This window comes from Crinia signifera, chromosome 1, assembly GCF_055691185.1.
Source record: "Crinia signifera chromosome 1, ASM5569118v1, whole genome shotgun sequence".
NCBI classification, from domain to species: Eukaryota; Metazoa; Chordata; class Amphibia; order Anura; family Myobatrachidae; genus Crinia; species Crinia signifera.
This window is the reverse complement of record NC_139217.1, coordinates 101,739,550-101,755,825: the sequence shown is the minus strand read 5'-3', so window position 1 is coordinate 101,755,825 and position 16,276 is coordinate 101,739,550. Positions and strand designations below refer to the sequence as shown.

At 45.5% G+C, this 16,276-nt stretch overlaps 1 protein-coding gene across 3 annotated transcripts in view; it reads left to right on the top strand.

The window, feature by feature from the left end:
• Positions 1–16,276, top strand: part of CEP44 (centrosomal protein 44) — a 57,081-nt gene that overhangs the window by 16,752 nt on the left and 24,053 nt on the right. For all 3 annotated transcript variants that reach the window (XM_083170834.1, XM_083170833.1, XM_083170838.1), the window contains exons 3-4: positions 866–1,013; positions 4,467–4,613. In XM_083170834.1, the coding sequence (XP_083026960.1) occupies positions 866–1,013; positions 4,467–4,613 (295 nt within the window). The remainder of the gene's footprint in view (positions 1–865; positions 1,014–4,466; positions 4,614–16,276) is intronic.

The window sequence follows — 16,276 nt, the reverse complement described above, 5'->3', positions numbered from 1 at the left end:
GATGGTTGCTGACACCCCCCCCCCCCCCCCCCAAAAAAAAATAATTGTGGGCTAGCGCAAAAATGTATTTTTCCATTTCTACTGTAATATTTTATTCCCATCAGTACTTTTTAGGTATTCCCATCAGTACTTTTTAGGTCCACCACATGCAGTGATTGGTAGTATACACCCTTCTTGTCAAAATGTCCCTAAGTTCCTGGACAACAGCAGTGGGTATGTTTTGCCATACCGTCTTAAAGACAGTAATCAACTCTGTGACTTGGCAACAGTCCTTGCTTTTCCTTCTCTTACCTAAATCATCTTTGATGGCACCAAATTTGGTATTTTTCTGCCCCCCCCCCCATACTTATTTCAATGTTGTCGCCATATAAATAAAGGATGATATCTGTCCCGGGCTGTCATGGCGCTGTCAGTGCAGCAGAGAGGAGCCGCTGGCATGAGTAGCCGCACCATCGGAGAGCTGTCCCTGATGAAGGTTGAGTCAGCCTAGAATGCTCCCGCCTCTCCGATTGGTACCAGAGGTTCTTAATGTGGTTAAGATATGGACTCTAAGCTGACCTGTCCACCTGAGTTACGGAATTGTTTGTAAAAACAGCCCCACAATGTAACACCACCACCTCAATGTTTTATTTTATCTACTGTACACTCTGGCATCAGACATTCTCCTGGTAATCGCCATATCCAAAAATATTATATCTTAACAAACACGTGTTTACTGCAGGAGCCCGTCATTTCACTTACATAGGGGTGTCCAATTACTTATGTCTAAATAGTGTCTGTTCTCATTGGTTGCATCCGTTTTATTAAAAAATGTGTAAACTTTGTCATTCATTCTTCTTTTTTCTTCTTTATTATTTCCTATTAGATTGGTAAAGGGAGATCCTGCAGCATCATTGCCTATTATCAGCTATACTTTCACATCTTATTCACCATATATTGCAGAGATCTTAGTGTCTTTAGATGTCGAACTTGCTGGAAAGAGTGATTCAAGATTCATTGACGCAGTTTACAAGGTGAAATTATTTTATTCGATAGGTCAGCAAAAATGCCAGCTTGCTCACTTAAAAAATCATCAAACTGACACTAGCTAAATCAGGCTATTATTTTTGGTTAACTTGTAGCAACCATCCCCATGACTTACATAAAAACGTAGTTATGTAAGTTAGGGCACCCCTGTTCGCATTACATGTTTCACTAAATCTCCTATTGCAAAAAGTTGAGCATCTTCAAGGTGCGACATTTAAATGCTACAAATTCTATTGAAATTGAAACCGGTAAGGTAATAGAGCGATTAGCTCTGTGCGTTTTGAACTACATTGCATCACATCTAGTTCAGAACTCACGCGATGTGCTAAAGCAGCATGTGTTTAGAACTTGATGCGAAATAGTTCAAAAAGGACATGCAGCACATACTTGTGAGCATCGCCTTGCAAAGCAATATCGCAGCGTGTATGGGCACCTTTTAATGCTTCTTTTTATACTACTTGGTGGACTCCATAAGACTTCAGATATGCACAGTTAAAGTAATTCCATAGTGGAATAAATACTCTGACCCTTGTAAACTGTTCTCTAAACAACCAAGCAGTCAACTGCAAACTAGCGATAAGTTCCAGTGGACGTTAATTCCAGTAGCTGGATGTAATGGGTTTTAAGTCCAGTGGCAGTGCGGGATGCTGGCCTAACTCAGGTTTTTTTTTTTTAAAAGGTACAGTTATTTACAAGGTATAATTTTACCTTGTGAATTAATGCCCCTTTAAAATAACGTCCAAGTTCGGCTGGCATCCCTTGTGGCCTCTGTACCCTCTTGCTGCATTATGTCCGTCCCCAGGTAAGATCTATTAATAATTAGAGTTGGCTCTACCTTAAGGAAGCTTCTTAGGGGCTCCGCAATCTGTGGGGCACCTTGAGTCACAAAATTAAGGTTGACTCTGAATGAGCCAGTCCTTGTTGAACGGAATGCAAATGGCAGGTGTTGAGCTTCTAATGCCCCTCCCACAAGTTCAGCTGAGATTCTGGAAAATTGGTATTGGTGGAAGCAGTAAGCTGAAGTTTTGCGTAGGATGCTGGAAGACCTTGCGGGTAATCTGGGCACATATGTAAAGCACGCACTGCATATTACTGTAAGAGCCCAGCACAACTCTTCACACCACACTGGAGTAGTCCCACCACCATGCAGTATAGCTTACAGAAAATGATCTGCTTGGAAGAGTTGTCAGAAGGAAACATTTCCATGCAGCTGCAACACAAAAGTCCACATCTGTAGCACATAAAACAATACTTATGGACTATATAGCACATATTTTATTTTTTTTTACTGATTTTCGATTCGATTTTGCTTATAGAAGCAAAATTAAATCGAATCCTAAACAAAATCAAATGGTTTTTGTGTCACTTTCGATCTGCATTCAATTTGATGCGTGCTGCCGTTTTCACAAAATCGAACAGAAAAATCTACTGTGCAAGCCAAGGAAATATCAAATTCGATCTAATAAATCGAATGTGTACAATGTACCATGAATGTAAATCGAATTCGATATCTAATGCAAAAGTACAGATCTAATGCCAAATCGAATGGGAAGATCTAATAGAAAATCGAATCTAACATCGAATCAAATGCAAATCGATGTGTGTGTACGGGCCTTAACGAGCTGGGCTCTCTCCCCATGTGCTTTTTTTTTTTAGAATATATCTCTGCCACTGTTATAATTGCATCAGTGTTCGCTCGTGCATCTGTCTTTTTTTTTTTTTTTATTCACCATGTACTTTTCCTAATTTGCATTTGTACTGTAAATCACTATTTTTCTTTCCTCCATCCTGGTGAATACCACCAATTTTGACGGCTTGGCTTATGAAACCTCCTTATTGAAAAAGAAGGGACCAGACCATGCTAAGAGCTTGCAAGCCTGTGTCTGCTGCAAATTACCACCGGGTATGGAAGATTTACATCAGGTGGTGTGACCGTCAGAAGGTGCATACCTCCAGGTTCAAGATTTCTAGACTGTTGAAGTTTCTTCAGGATGGATTTTCGTCCGATCTAAGCCTGCAATCCTTAAAGGTGCAGCTTTCGGCGTTATCCATTTTCTTACAGAAAAGAGTGGCTCTGTTACCTGAGGTTCAGACCTTTGTACAAGGTGTTACTAGGCTAAAACCTACTTATAGGCAGCCAGTGGCACCTTGGGATTTGTCGTTCGTATTGTCGGTTTTACAAAATCCTCCTTTTGAGCCATTAAGATCGGCTGATCTTAAATTTGTTTCATGAAAACTTACCTTTTTGTTAGCCATTGCTTCGGCTAGGCATGTTTCGGAGTTGGGAGCTTTGTCTTGCAAGTCTCCGTTGTTGATCTTTCATGAAGATAGAGCTGTGCTTCGAACAGTTCCTAAATTTCTACCTAAGGTAGTGTCTTCTTTTCATTTGAACCAGGAGATTGTTCTCCCAGTGTTTTCCCCTCCTGAGGGGGCTAGAAATAGGGACAAATTAAAAAAGTTGGACGTTGTTCGCGCCTTGCGGATATACGTTGAAAGAGTAAAGGACATTCGCAAATCTGGTGTTGTATGATGTGCATAAAATTGAGTGGTGTGCTTCAAAACAGACCATTGCCAGATGGTTGAGGTCAGTGATTGCTTATGCTTACACCAAGGTAGGTCGACCTGTTCCTTCACGGATCAATGCTCATACCACCAGATCAGTTGCTTCCTCTTGGGCTGTGCGTCATGGGGCTACAGAGGAGCAGTTGTGCAGGGCTGCCACTTAGTCCTCTGTTCCTACCTTTACCAAATTGTACAGATCTCATGAGTTCGCGTCGGAGGATGCCTCATTTGGGCAAGCAGTGATGAAAACTGTAGGCCTGAGCGTACCCTCCCAAAGGACCGGCTCGTGAACATCCCAAGGTTAGCTGTGTCACCAGGATGGACGAAAGAGAAAAGCGGATTTTTGTAAGAACTTACCGTTCAAACCCTTTTCTCTGAGTCCATCCTGGCGACAGCGATCCCTCCCTTATGCTCAGTAAGTATACTGTTCATGTATTGTCATTCTGGGATGCAAAAGGGAGGAGCCTGCTTCCAAAAGAAGTCAGCATAGGTGCCTTTGCTCCTGCGGACCCTACTACATCCCAGGTTAGCTATGTCGCCAGGATGGACTCAGAGAAAGGGGTTCTTACAAAAATCCCTTTTTTTGTTCTTTTTTCTAATCTATGTATTGTCAGGTGCTGCGGAACCATTGTGGGGCCATATAAATAAACGATAACAATATATAAAATGGTTAAAATACTTTTGCTCACCTACTTTACCAAAATAACCACTTATACACTAGGCCTGATTTATATAATTTTGTTTACTAAGATACTTTTATTTCTGTATGATTTCTACCTGCAATAACTTATATTTAACAAATGCGTATCTGAAACTTTTTCCTTCTGAATTCCAAATAAAGACATTGAAATGTCTAATTTGAAACATTGATTCTGCAGGTGCTCAGAGATGTCTTTCGTTACAAACCTGTGTTAACAAAGCAGCAGTTTCTTCAGTGTTCATTTTCTGCGAGGAAGATACAGACCGTTTGTGACATTATCGATTGTGTTGTGAAAAAACACAAGGAGATATCAAGTCAGAATAAGGTAATATTTTGATTTATACTATTACTGTTTAGGATTTCATTGATTTATTGATTTATTTTTTCCCCCCATTCAATCGGATGTCCTAATGGCCACTTAACGCATCTCAATCTTAAGGTGTGTACACATGGTGCGATGTGGCGCATTCCGATATCGATCGCTATCGGCATCCACCAGGACCCAACAGGGAGGGCGATTTCCTGCCGATTTGCATGATATTCCATCCTTGTACACCCACACTATCCAGGTCAGCCCGGAGCGTGGCTAACCTGACCTGTTCATACTCCCCCTATCCACGTCGTCGTGAGTTGACTTTATAAAGCGTGGCGAGCGCAGTGAGCCACCGAGCCCAAAGCGTTGCGAGCGCAGCGTGCCCTGCGAGGGGAGGCGGAAAAAGATCCATTAGCGTGGCGAGTGGACATGGATTACTTGACGTGTATTCCGCATCCCTTCGCGGGGCTCAATGCGCTCGCCACGCTTCGGGATCGTTTTCCTCGTCCCCTCGCGGGGCACACTGCGCTCGCCACACTTTGGTCACGGTGGCACGCTGAGCTCGCCACGCTTTATAAAATCAACTCCACGCCGACGTGGATAGTGGGGGTATGAACAGGTCGGGAGGATGCGTACCGCGTCCGCTCGCCACGCTTCGGGCTGACTTGGATAGTGGGGGTGTGCAGGGATGGGTACTTGTGTATTATCATGGCGCCCATCGCATACTAAATAGGGTATGCGATGGGATTTCCGTGTGAAAAAGCCTGAATGTACAATTAAATATCGCATTGCATCGCATGCCATCAAATGGCAGCGATTTTATTTATTTAATTGTACAAGCACCCTGATGGGTGCATACAATGTTAAATGCCCCCCCATTGTCAACGCGACCCCCACTATCAACTCCAACCCGAAGCGTGGCGAGCGCAGCGCGCCCGCGAGGGGCGGCGCTAGGCTTCCTCAGACCTTTTCATACCCCCACTATCCACGTCGGCGTGGAGTTGATTTTAGATAGTGTGGCGAGCCACCGAGCCCAAAGTGTGGTGAACGGACGCGGAATACATGTAAAGTAATTTGCGGGGCTCGCTGCGCTTGCCACACTATCTCTATAGATTGCAATAGACCTGTAAACATTGCTGCTGTTAAGTGCATAGAGCCCTGTATTTTATCTCTTGTTTCCAGTGTTACCTGGGTATACTTGTTTTCCTGTGTTTTGGACTTTCTTTCACTCTCTCTCTTACTCCTTACAATTGGAGTGTGTGTGTGTGTGTGGGGGGGGGATTAAGAGATGGGTGTTCTATTTCATATGGGATGTTGCTATAGAAGTAGATGCTAACTCTGATATATATTATAGTGTAATAGTATTTGGTTGATCATTTTTATAATGCTATTCTATATATCAAAATTAGTATCTACTTCTATTTATTATATATATTATATTTATTATATTCCAGTGGCATCTCACATGGTAAAGTGGATTAGGTATTTAAGTGGTGCAGGGACAGTGCTGTGACTTTGTGGAGTTGAAGGAGTCCATACACAGTGCAATGATCGCACCCGTTATGGGCTGGATCGCAACGCATGCGATTTGCGTGCGATGCGATCAGAAGACAGTACAAAAAGTACTTGCAACACATACTTTTTGTACTGTGCAATGAGATGCCCGCAGGAGCACGTATCGCATCATACGGTAGGGGCACCTTAAGTGATGGTCTTGACAAAGGTTGTTCACTGGTCTTTCTGCTTTTAGTATTGTCGTCTGCAAGTGCCATGCATGCTCCATCAGGATATTTGACTTCTTTGCTTTAAAAAAACCCCCAAAACTCCAGAGTTGTGATTGTAGGTCATTGTCCATCTGTTTTATAAAATTTTCTGAATCGGAGCAGACTGTAAATCCATATAGACCAGGGTTTGACAAATTTCTTTAAAATCTAGGAGCCAGGATGAAAATGTAGGAGCCAGACAAATTAAACATAGGGACAGTTTGCACCAAAAATTTACACCGTATGCTCATTACACATGTCACACAGATTACACCTGGGGTAGCCAACCCTAGTCCTCGAGAGCTACCAACAGTGCATGTTTTGCAGGTCTCCTCACAGAATCACAAGTGAGCTAATTAGCTCCATCTGTGCAGCAGCTAGGTTGTCTGGAAAATGTGAACTGTTGGTAGCTCTCGAGGGCTAGGGTTGGCTACCATTGGATTACACCATATGCCATACATAAAGCCATAATGACCTGCCTTTGGGTAAGGACATATCACTATATATATATATATATATATATATATATATATATATATATATATATATATATATATATATATATATACCACTGCCAGGTGACCTTGGAAGTGTCAGTGAGTGACTAGTACACCTGTGCACCTTGTATTAAAAGCTTGGGTTGGGTCTCTATTGTAGGCAAACAAATGCCACTCACATAGTTGTAGAACTGACACTGAGCTGTAGCATTGTCACACGACTACAGTACTGTCTCATATACACACACACTAGGAAAACTAGCACATACATGGAGGTCCTCCACATCTGGAGGATTATCACACCCCAGCAATATGGTCATAGATCTGGAGGAATGTAGCACCCCAGGAATGCAGTCACATAACTGGAGAGCTGTCACACCCCAGGAATACAGTCTCACATCTGGAGGAGTGTCACACATGGGCACCTCCCTGTCTGGCATTCTCGGTACCAGCTCGCGCATCCCTCAGCAGTAGCAGCATGTTGCATGGAACAGGGTTGCAATGGCAGCGCTACAACTAAACAAACCCTGTGTGTTTATAAATACCTCCACCTCCCGCGTACCCTACACAGCTTGCAGCCGCTCGAGTGCTTAGAGGTTAAACAAAGGAACAATCAGGTGGAATCGATCACCCTCCCTGCAGGCATCACCCCGGCTGCCTACTACTGCATGCACTTTGCGTTGTACAGTGTGCCAGTGCCCAGTAGCAGCAGCTCTGTGCACGCAGACCCTGCCTTCTCCTCCGCCTGGGGGGGGGGGGGGGGGGGCGTGAAAAGGGGGATCGTGATCTGTATCCGTCCCTGGCTGGAGGATGCTGGTCTCCAGGGGAAGGAAGTCTCCCTGCTGTGACAGCAGCTGGGAGTTAGTGGCGGCCAAGTACATGGTGGCCCTGCAGCCAGAGCTACTGAGTGCACAGGAGGCCAGGCACTCTCAATGGCAGGGGGTTAGTGGTGGCGGCTGCCGGGTACATGGTGCCCTCCCAGCCAAAGGAGGAGCAGCTCGAAGCTGCTGATGTACTGGTTCGCGATGCCGGCAGATTTGCTCTTCCCAGCTATTGCTGCAAGCGCACCCTGCTACGACCCAGATTCTACTTCCTCCACCAAAAAATCTGGTCGCCAGGAAGCAGAATCTGGTCGCCGTGGTGACCTGGCCCCCGGGGTTTGTCGAGCCCTGGTATAGACTACAGAATAGTGTTCATTCTAGCTCCCGCCATATTTGAAAACCCATGCAGTTCCTCTTCCCTGCCTGGGGTGTCGCTGTCTGCTGTGGTGTTTCTAGCACAGGTCTGGTTTGCATATCAGTGCTCATATACAGACCACACTGTGCTAGTGCTTCTGACTGCCATGCAAGTCCATGCTGTCCCACTGCCTTTACTGTGTTTTATGAATGTGGTGGTACGCTTTGGATTACTAGCCATTCCAAGCTTTCCCCTTACTTTTCTTCCCATTATTCTGGTACAGGTTGATCAAGTTTATCTGTCCAAAGATTTCTGTTCATGAACTAGGCTGGCTTACCTTTTCTATTCTTGAGGGTGATTGCACCTAGTGGTTAACTCTTCTTTTTCTTCTCATGGAGTCTTTTCTTCTAGTAGACTTGGCTAATAATTGTCCTGCTTCCTGGAGAGTGTTCACTTGGCTTTATGTTTTTCGCTACGATGTACAGGATCCTGCGATTATCTGCCGCAATTGTCCTCAAGGGCCAGATAGTGTTTACTCTAAGATTTTTTTAGGGTCGGGTGCTGACCACCGGGCAGGGCACTTTTTTTAGTCGGGATGGCACATACTCTGCTATTCCCATTACATATTCTGTTGTAATGACAACTACACATTATGGCACACACTTTAATGCCTCTTATACATTATACCACACACCATAATACCCATTACACATGCAGGACGGGATCCCGACAGTCATTTACCCGACATCGGGTTCCCGACAGCCAACGGGTATTCTCCCTCAAGGAGCTTTGTTGCGCTCACATGCTGTCTGAGTCCTGCCATTCGTCTGGGATCCTGACTGTTGGACCCCTATACCACCCCCCCCCCCCTTTCTTGGTACTACCAGGGGAGGGGGGGGTGGGGGTGCTGCTTACTACCGGGGGGGTGTGTGCTGCTTACTACCAGGGGGGAAGGGAGGTGGGGGATGAGCTACTTACTACCAGGGGAGGGGGGGGAGCAGGGGTACCTACTGCCTAGAAACAGAGGGGGGTTGCAGGCCAGATACCGGGGAATGAATGGTATACTAGTGAATTACCGTTTTTGTACCTTTCACAACGGGTTCAATGTGAAAGGTACAAAAACGGTAATTGCCAGTAATACACCGTTTACAACATGCAGTGTGAAAGGGGTATTTAAACTTGCTCTGATACGGTTAAAGAAACGTTTCAAAAACCGGTCCAAAGCAGGTTTTGCAGTGTGAAAGCAGTATTATTGTTGCTCATTGATTGTGAAACTTTTTTTATTTTTTTTATTTAGAATGTTTCTCTTTTGAAAGGAGTCTTGTAATACCCCTTTTACACCAGAGGTTGGACCCGGAATATTGCTGCTCCAGTGCGGGGCGTGGTGTAAATGGGCTGAAAAAAAATAACGCGTGTCCTGTTTCCGGGGAATCTGACCCGGCAAATGTTCAGGGTCGGACACGGGGCTTATACGGGGCTCAGGGTGGTGTAAATGGTCATTATCCGGGTTATTTGGTGGGGAGAAGGCCGCGAAGAGCTGATTGGTGCTTCTGCGGCTCTGGCATATGATGTCATCTGCCGGAGACCCAAACAGGGCACATGGAGTAGCGCAGCAGCAGAAGCAGCGTTACCACGCTGTTTGCAGCCTGTACCCTACCCTACACTACAGCCACAGTCTGTGCTGTGTGTTTTTGGGCACAAAGTGTTACTTTTGGTCTATTTCCAAGTTTTTACAAGTTTGTATTCATACGCATCTTTATCTTTCTTTATGAGAATGCGTTACATCTATAAAGATTCCAATGTATGACAATTTTATGCATATTTTCAGCTTAATAAAGCAAAAAACTTGGAAGAGTTTCATGTTCCATTTCTTGTGACCTCATCATCAACAGGCCAAAAAGCCATTTTTTAATGACAGCAGCAAGGAAACGCAGGGGTGATCCGTTTTAAGTGTAAAAGGGCATTACCCGGGAATAACCTGGTTTGAAGTGCAGTGTAAATGGGGTCTGAGGCAGGGCAGGGCATGCCCTGGCAATTTCCTGTGTTCAATTTCCCGGGTCCTACCTGGCATTCTGGTGTAAAAGTGGTATAACATAATGTGTGCTATTTATAAGACAAGTGCAATTACGGTATCTGACTTCTGCGCTCATTGCCATCGGCTGCAGCCGATTTTTTTTTATATTTTATTATTGATATATTTGTCTCATTAAAAATGCTTGGCAAAATATACATATCTGTTTGGACAGTCTAGAGCAGAGGTAGCCAACTCCAGGACTCGAGAGCTACCAACAGTTAACGTTTTCCAGGTCTCACAGTATCACAAGTGAAATAATTAGCGCCACCTGTGGATCTTTTAAAATGTGTCAGTCAGTAATGAGTGCACCTGGGAGGTGAGCTAGAAACCGTGAACTGTTGGTAGCTCTCAAGCACTGGAGTTGGCTACTCCTGGTCTAGAGCAATTATTTTCAACCTTTTTTTACCTTGCGGCACACTAAATACGATTTTAAAATTACCAAGGCACACCATGAGATCACCACAGGGCAAACACATTGGCTCCCACGGGAAAAACAAAAACCTATTGGACCCCCCCCCCCCCCCTCCCCCCCCAAAAAAAGTCACACTGGTCCCCACAGGTAACAAAAATAAAATACATTGGCCCTTTACATGAAAAGAAGAGACCAGTAAATAACAGTTGAACTGGTGGTGGCTGTAAACCGTATTGTACATCTGTAGATCTGGGGGCATACATGAGAACAGCTCAAGGCACACTATTGTGCCATGGCACAGTGGTTGAAGAACACTGGTCTAGAGGATAGAACAGAAATTAATCCAACTGGCCTCTTGTACTTTTGGCCCATGTCTTATAAGGGATGGTATGATGGCTTTGTTGGATACTATGGGCCTCATTCAGAGTTGAACACTGCTCCTGTCTGTGTATGGATCTTGCTATTTCTATTAGTCTGTGTGCACGTTGAGGCTTTTATACACAATTTAAAGTGCAGTTTCAGATGTAGCCCCTGTCATCTTTGGCCGGGGCTCGCCAGAGCCTCCCCTCTGGCGAGCGCCAGCGGACAGGGGCTACTCTGAGACACACGTGCGTCCCAATCCTCCGTCGGCGGGGCAGCGACATCCTGCCCGTCTCCACTTCAGGCCCTGCAAAGTTTAGGCCAGCCATCTGTAAGTTGGATGGATCTTGGTACAATTTTATGTTACGTCTAGGGGAGTGTTACCAAGCGGCAATAGGGCATTCTCACATAGAAGTGTTCTGTGGGCTTGCTGATGGAAATGTGGAGGTAAGCACCATCTGATATCATGCAGATCCCTTTCACCAGTGCTTGGATGGGGCTGTGCATAGTTATGATCTATATTAAAATTTAAGATGCCACACATCGCATTTTCCCACTGAAAGTGGCGCTTTCACTCTGAATGAATCAGCTGTGTTTTCACTACAGTGCATGTAGCTGTGTGTATTGCTGTATGTTTATTTTTTTATCTAACATTTGTATTGCAGTATATGTCTGCGATGCAGAATACTTCCATGCATTGGTTTATTATCATAGACCCTCCAGGCTATGTCAAATCGGTGGAGTCTCCATGAGATTTCACTGGAAGGCCCCTTGGCATGTATGGTACTATGCTTGCCCTGGGACATTTTAACAAAAAATGATCATCTTAGCAGCTCTTCCAACACACCCATGAGGTGGCTGCCAGGTGTCGTTTTTTTTTTTGGGGTGTCGCCAGTAGCCCTAATCCCCAGCTTTTGCATCAGTGATACCACAGTCAGGTTGTGCTGCATCTCTTACAGAATTTTTTTTTTTAAATATTCAAAATATTTTTTGAAAAAGACCCAAGCTGTAGATGTAAATGAGTGCGTCTCGAGAGGTTCTCCAGCTGTCTCGTTGTCGACTTGATCACTTTCCTGCTGCAAGTTAGTTTTTTCATTCTGTTGATTTGGGACAGGTTGTGGAGCAGGAACCGTGGGTGCTTGAGGCGCTGTTTCTTGCCTGCTGCTAATTAAATCTGGATCCAGTCGCCTCCGTTTGCTACTGGTATACAGTTCAGGGCGCTTCCTTTTCCTATTCTTTGGAAGTGGCAGAAGTTTTCCACTTTCTGGGCTGCAGCTATTAAACTCTGGATCCAGTCGCCTCCGTTTGCTAGGTGGTTCATAGCATTGCGGTTCATAGCATTTTCTTTTCCTAGTTTGAGGAAATGGCGTGAATTTTCCAGCCTCCAGGCACTGTATGAGATGCTGTCTCATTAATGGTACGTTGAAGGTGAAGGTGGGGCTGGTTTTGCGGGTGCAGAGGAACTCCACTGCATATGCTATAGCATATACTCCACAGTCATTTGTGTTAGTCCCCTGTTTCTCCACATCCAGAATTTTCAAGCACCTACTACCGTAGAGGGCTTCCAGTTGTCTTTTGGAGCATGCAGTAAGCTTAAAGGAACCACTATCTGCAATGTATAGCTCCCCATCACAAAAAATCGATGCAAAAGCGTGGCTACGGTCATAATCTCCGTGAATCTGCACTGCTGGCGCAGAAACGGTACTCAAGACTCCGTTTTTCAGGCCTTCCACATCAGGAAATTGATTTCTTAGTATGTGCTGAACAGCTTCTAAAATCTTGTTGTTGATACCTTTGGTGCCTTTCACAGTTAGTCTGTCATTATATGACAGGAATACATGAGGCAACCACATAGAATAAGCTCCTTTATACATTTTGGAGAAAGAGAGCTATATAAATAAAATTATTATAAATGAGAAAACGCGTATGTATAGCTACACACAAATATAACTACCACACAGCTCACTCTCATAACAAAGACTGAGCTTGGTAAAGCACAATCAATAATTTGATGACCTCACTGTGCCTGTGACATCATCAGCCTCACTGTGCCTGTGACATCATCAGCCTCACTGTGCCTGTGACATCATCAGCCTCACTGTGCCTACATTTCACCACTGATTGTAATGATTTATGTGTTTCATGTATGCACTTCCCTTGAAGTCCAGAACACTTCTGGCCAACTGGGGTATGAAAGGTGAATCGTGTAAACAGTGCTCTTGAAAATAAAAAGACCTTAATTATTGTTGGTCATTGATTGTCAAACTTTTTTTTTTTCTCTTTGAAAGGAGTCTTGTAACATAACGTGTGCTATTTTTAGTCCAATAAGAAAAGTGCAATTACGGTATCTGACTTCTGCGCACATGCCACCGGCTGCAGAAAATAAGACTTGCATCTTGCTTGCCACTGCTAAATTATTTGGCCTTCTAGTTTCCCACTCTAGATTAACATTACTATTCTTTAATTAATTCATTAGTGTTCCTTCCAGGAACTGGGCAGTGGGCTGCTGCACAAGGCCAGCATAAGGGGGGCGGACATGGCCCACCGGCGTCACTGTTGTGGGCGGTCACAGGCCGCTGGCGTCAAGAAAATGGGCGGGCCCGGCCACTGCCGTCACTGAAGGGGGTGAGCCTGGCCCCGCCAAATTCACTGCTCTGCGGCAGGGACAGGCAGCAGGCTTTTTTTGCAGGATGCTGCTAGAGGGGCAGGGCGCATTTTGCCTTTTAAAAATCGAGCAGGGCGCAGTGCCCCACTAAAACAGCCAGGCGGGAACACTAGCCAGATGCGCTAAACTTCAGTATGTGATAAACAACCAGTTGGCTCCTACCTGTAAAGTACAGATAAGATTTGAGCACCTTATAGCAGATCCACATGTATGTCTTGGGTAGCCCTGTGATATGTTTAGACACACAGCTCCCAGACACACAGGGGTATGCAAAAAGGTGGCCAAAAAATCGGGCGCACTTTAAACCAGCTGCTTTTAGTTAAAACATTCAAATACATACACTAGTATTTTTACCTCCAATTAATGATTTATCATTGATGCTCTCAGTTGGGGACTTCTGTGAACTCCACAGAAGAAACCAAAAAAAAAAAAAAATTAAATTAACAGCAATATAATGAGAGAGCGCACCAATGGTACTATAGTATCTAATTTATTCACAAATTAGTGATCATAATATACATGGTTTTAAAACCTTTCCTTAAAAAACTAATTGGCAGACAGGTCAATGATACCCTTCCAGGGACAGTAATATTATAAATAGGATTTTGTCACGGGTGTAAATATTTTGTATTCCAAAGATATCTGTCCCAGACCTCTCAGGGGTCAGTCAGGAGCGGTGGTTTTTAGTGAAGATTATTACTCATATACCCGCTTGCCTTGGTTGAACAATTTTATAAGTCCATCAGCACTTTATTGTTACAGTTCGGATTTGCACTCCATAGAATATTTACACTCGCTGTAGATAATTTTTATGGCAGGTGCCCCAGTTGTGGCTACACAACTACTTTGATCTCCTCCTCCCCCAGCAGGTGTCACAGCCAGCAGGACATCCGGCTGCAGGGGGACACTGGCAGCCGCCGGGATGTGACGGATACCCCCCGCAGACCACATCACATGTATCGCGGGAGTCTCCTTCACCACAACCCGATGCTACCTTCATATGTTAGTACATATGCGGCAGCATCGCGGCGGCTGTCAAGCGAAGGGCGGCGATGTAATCCTATTTCTCACTTTGGGCGGGATGTATTAATATAATACATCCTGCCCAAAGTGAGAAATAGGATTACTATGCTAATCCCTTACTGTATTTGTATTGCTGCTGATGGTGAGCCACGACCTAAGGAACAAAGTTGACATGGGCTCCAACTGTACATATTAATGTATGTGTTCACACAGTGTGGCACCGCAGCATTGTGTGCTCTGATCTTGCCTTTCCTGTCCTGTCCTCCACTCCCTTGGGAACCTGGGATGTGCAGTGATCGCGAAAACCCCCAAAATGATGGGTCCCTGGGACCCCCCACTTACAAAAATCGGGGTCCTACTTGACCTTTTCTGGGTCCCAACAGAATAAAGCCTCCTCTCCACATCCCCAGCATGGCACATACAGAAGCCTCCTCCTCTCTTCTATATGGCATATACCCTGAGCCAAGGGCCAGCCTGAGCCTATTTTTTTTGGTAAGCAAACATAGATTTGGGCACCCCAAAATTGTGGGTTGGGGGTAATCAATTGGCAATTTGCCCACTCACATAAAGCAAGATACACATATACTAGAAAAAGGCATTATGTCGGAATAGGGACACCTGTGCTGCAGCAATCAGGATTCTGCCCCTGTCTATTGTTTCTAGAGCAAAATTAAAAGTAATGGCAGCAGGAACAGGAGGGATAGGGTGAGTGAAATCCCAGCAGAGTCTATAGGCTCCTCTCCTACAGGCAGCTCTGCCTGTTAAGAGGTAATTGGTGAGCTGCAGCCTCTCTGCCAGCCGTGCAGAGAGGGGAGGAGGGGACAAGCGGGCCAATAACAGCCAGCACTCAGAGCCTGGAGGAGGGGACAGTGACACACAAGAGCAGCACCGCAATGGAGGAGAGGAGGAGGGAAGTCTGCAGCCCGAGTCCTGCTAGCAATAAATCCCCTTACATGACACAGCCAAGCAGCCTGCTAAATGGACCACGCACCCCTCTGACCTCTACTTCCTGCCCGGGTCTGCTCCGTCCTCACTGTCACACCTCCCTGGTTGTGGCCCCCAATGCTGGTTTCAGTTCCTCGTGCTCCGTCCTCACACCAGCCGCAGCTCTGTTCCCCTGCTGAGCAGCTGCTTCTGGTGTTGGCACCAGCCGTCTGTTGTTGAGGCGCAGTGCAGGAGCCAGCTTATGCGGCTTCCGTGCACTGCTGCCTATGACTCTGCGGTGACAGGGACCCTTTCATTTTTGCGCCCAGCAGATGTGTGAAGCGGCCATCACGCTGTGTCTTCTCCACAGTCGCATCACAACTGAGGGGGAAACGGATCCCTCCGCCCTTGTCACACATATTAACACGGCGTGCACGCCGAAATGGGCGGAGCGAGTCCCAGGGGACCCAGACATTCATAAAAAATGAGTCCCTGGTGCTCAAAAGTGGGTAAAATACTCGCTATAGCGAGTATTTGCGAACCCTGGATGTGGAGGGTTTAGGCAGCGGGGGGTCTTGCGGGTGGTTCGGGTACCGCTCATCCATCCGCGGCGGCAGAGGAGAAAAACGTTTCTCTTTCAATGGTCCTGGTGACACAGCTCAACATTGGGATGTAGGAGGGTAGGCTCCTCCCTTCTGCATCTCAGACTCTTCAGTTCGTGTTAGGTGCCCACTGGTGCTATTCTAAAGGGCTGCAGGAGCAGCCGAAGGATTAGAGTTAG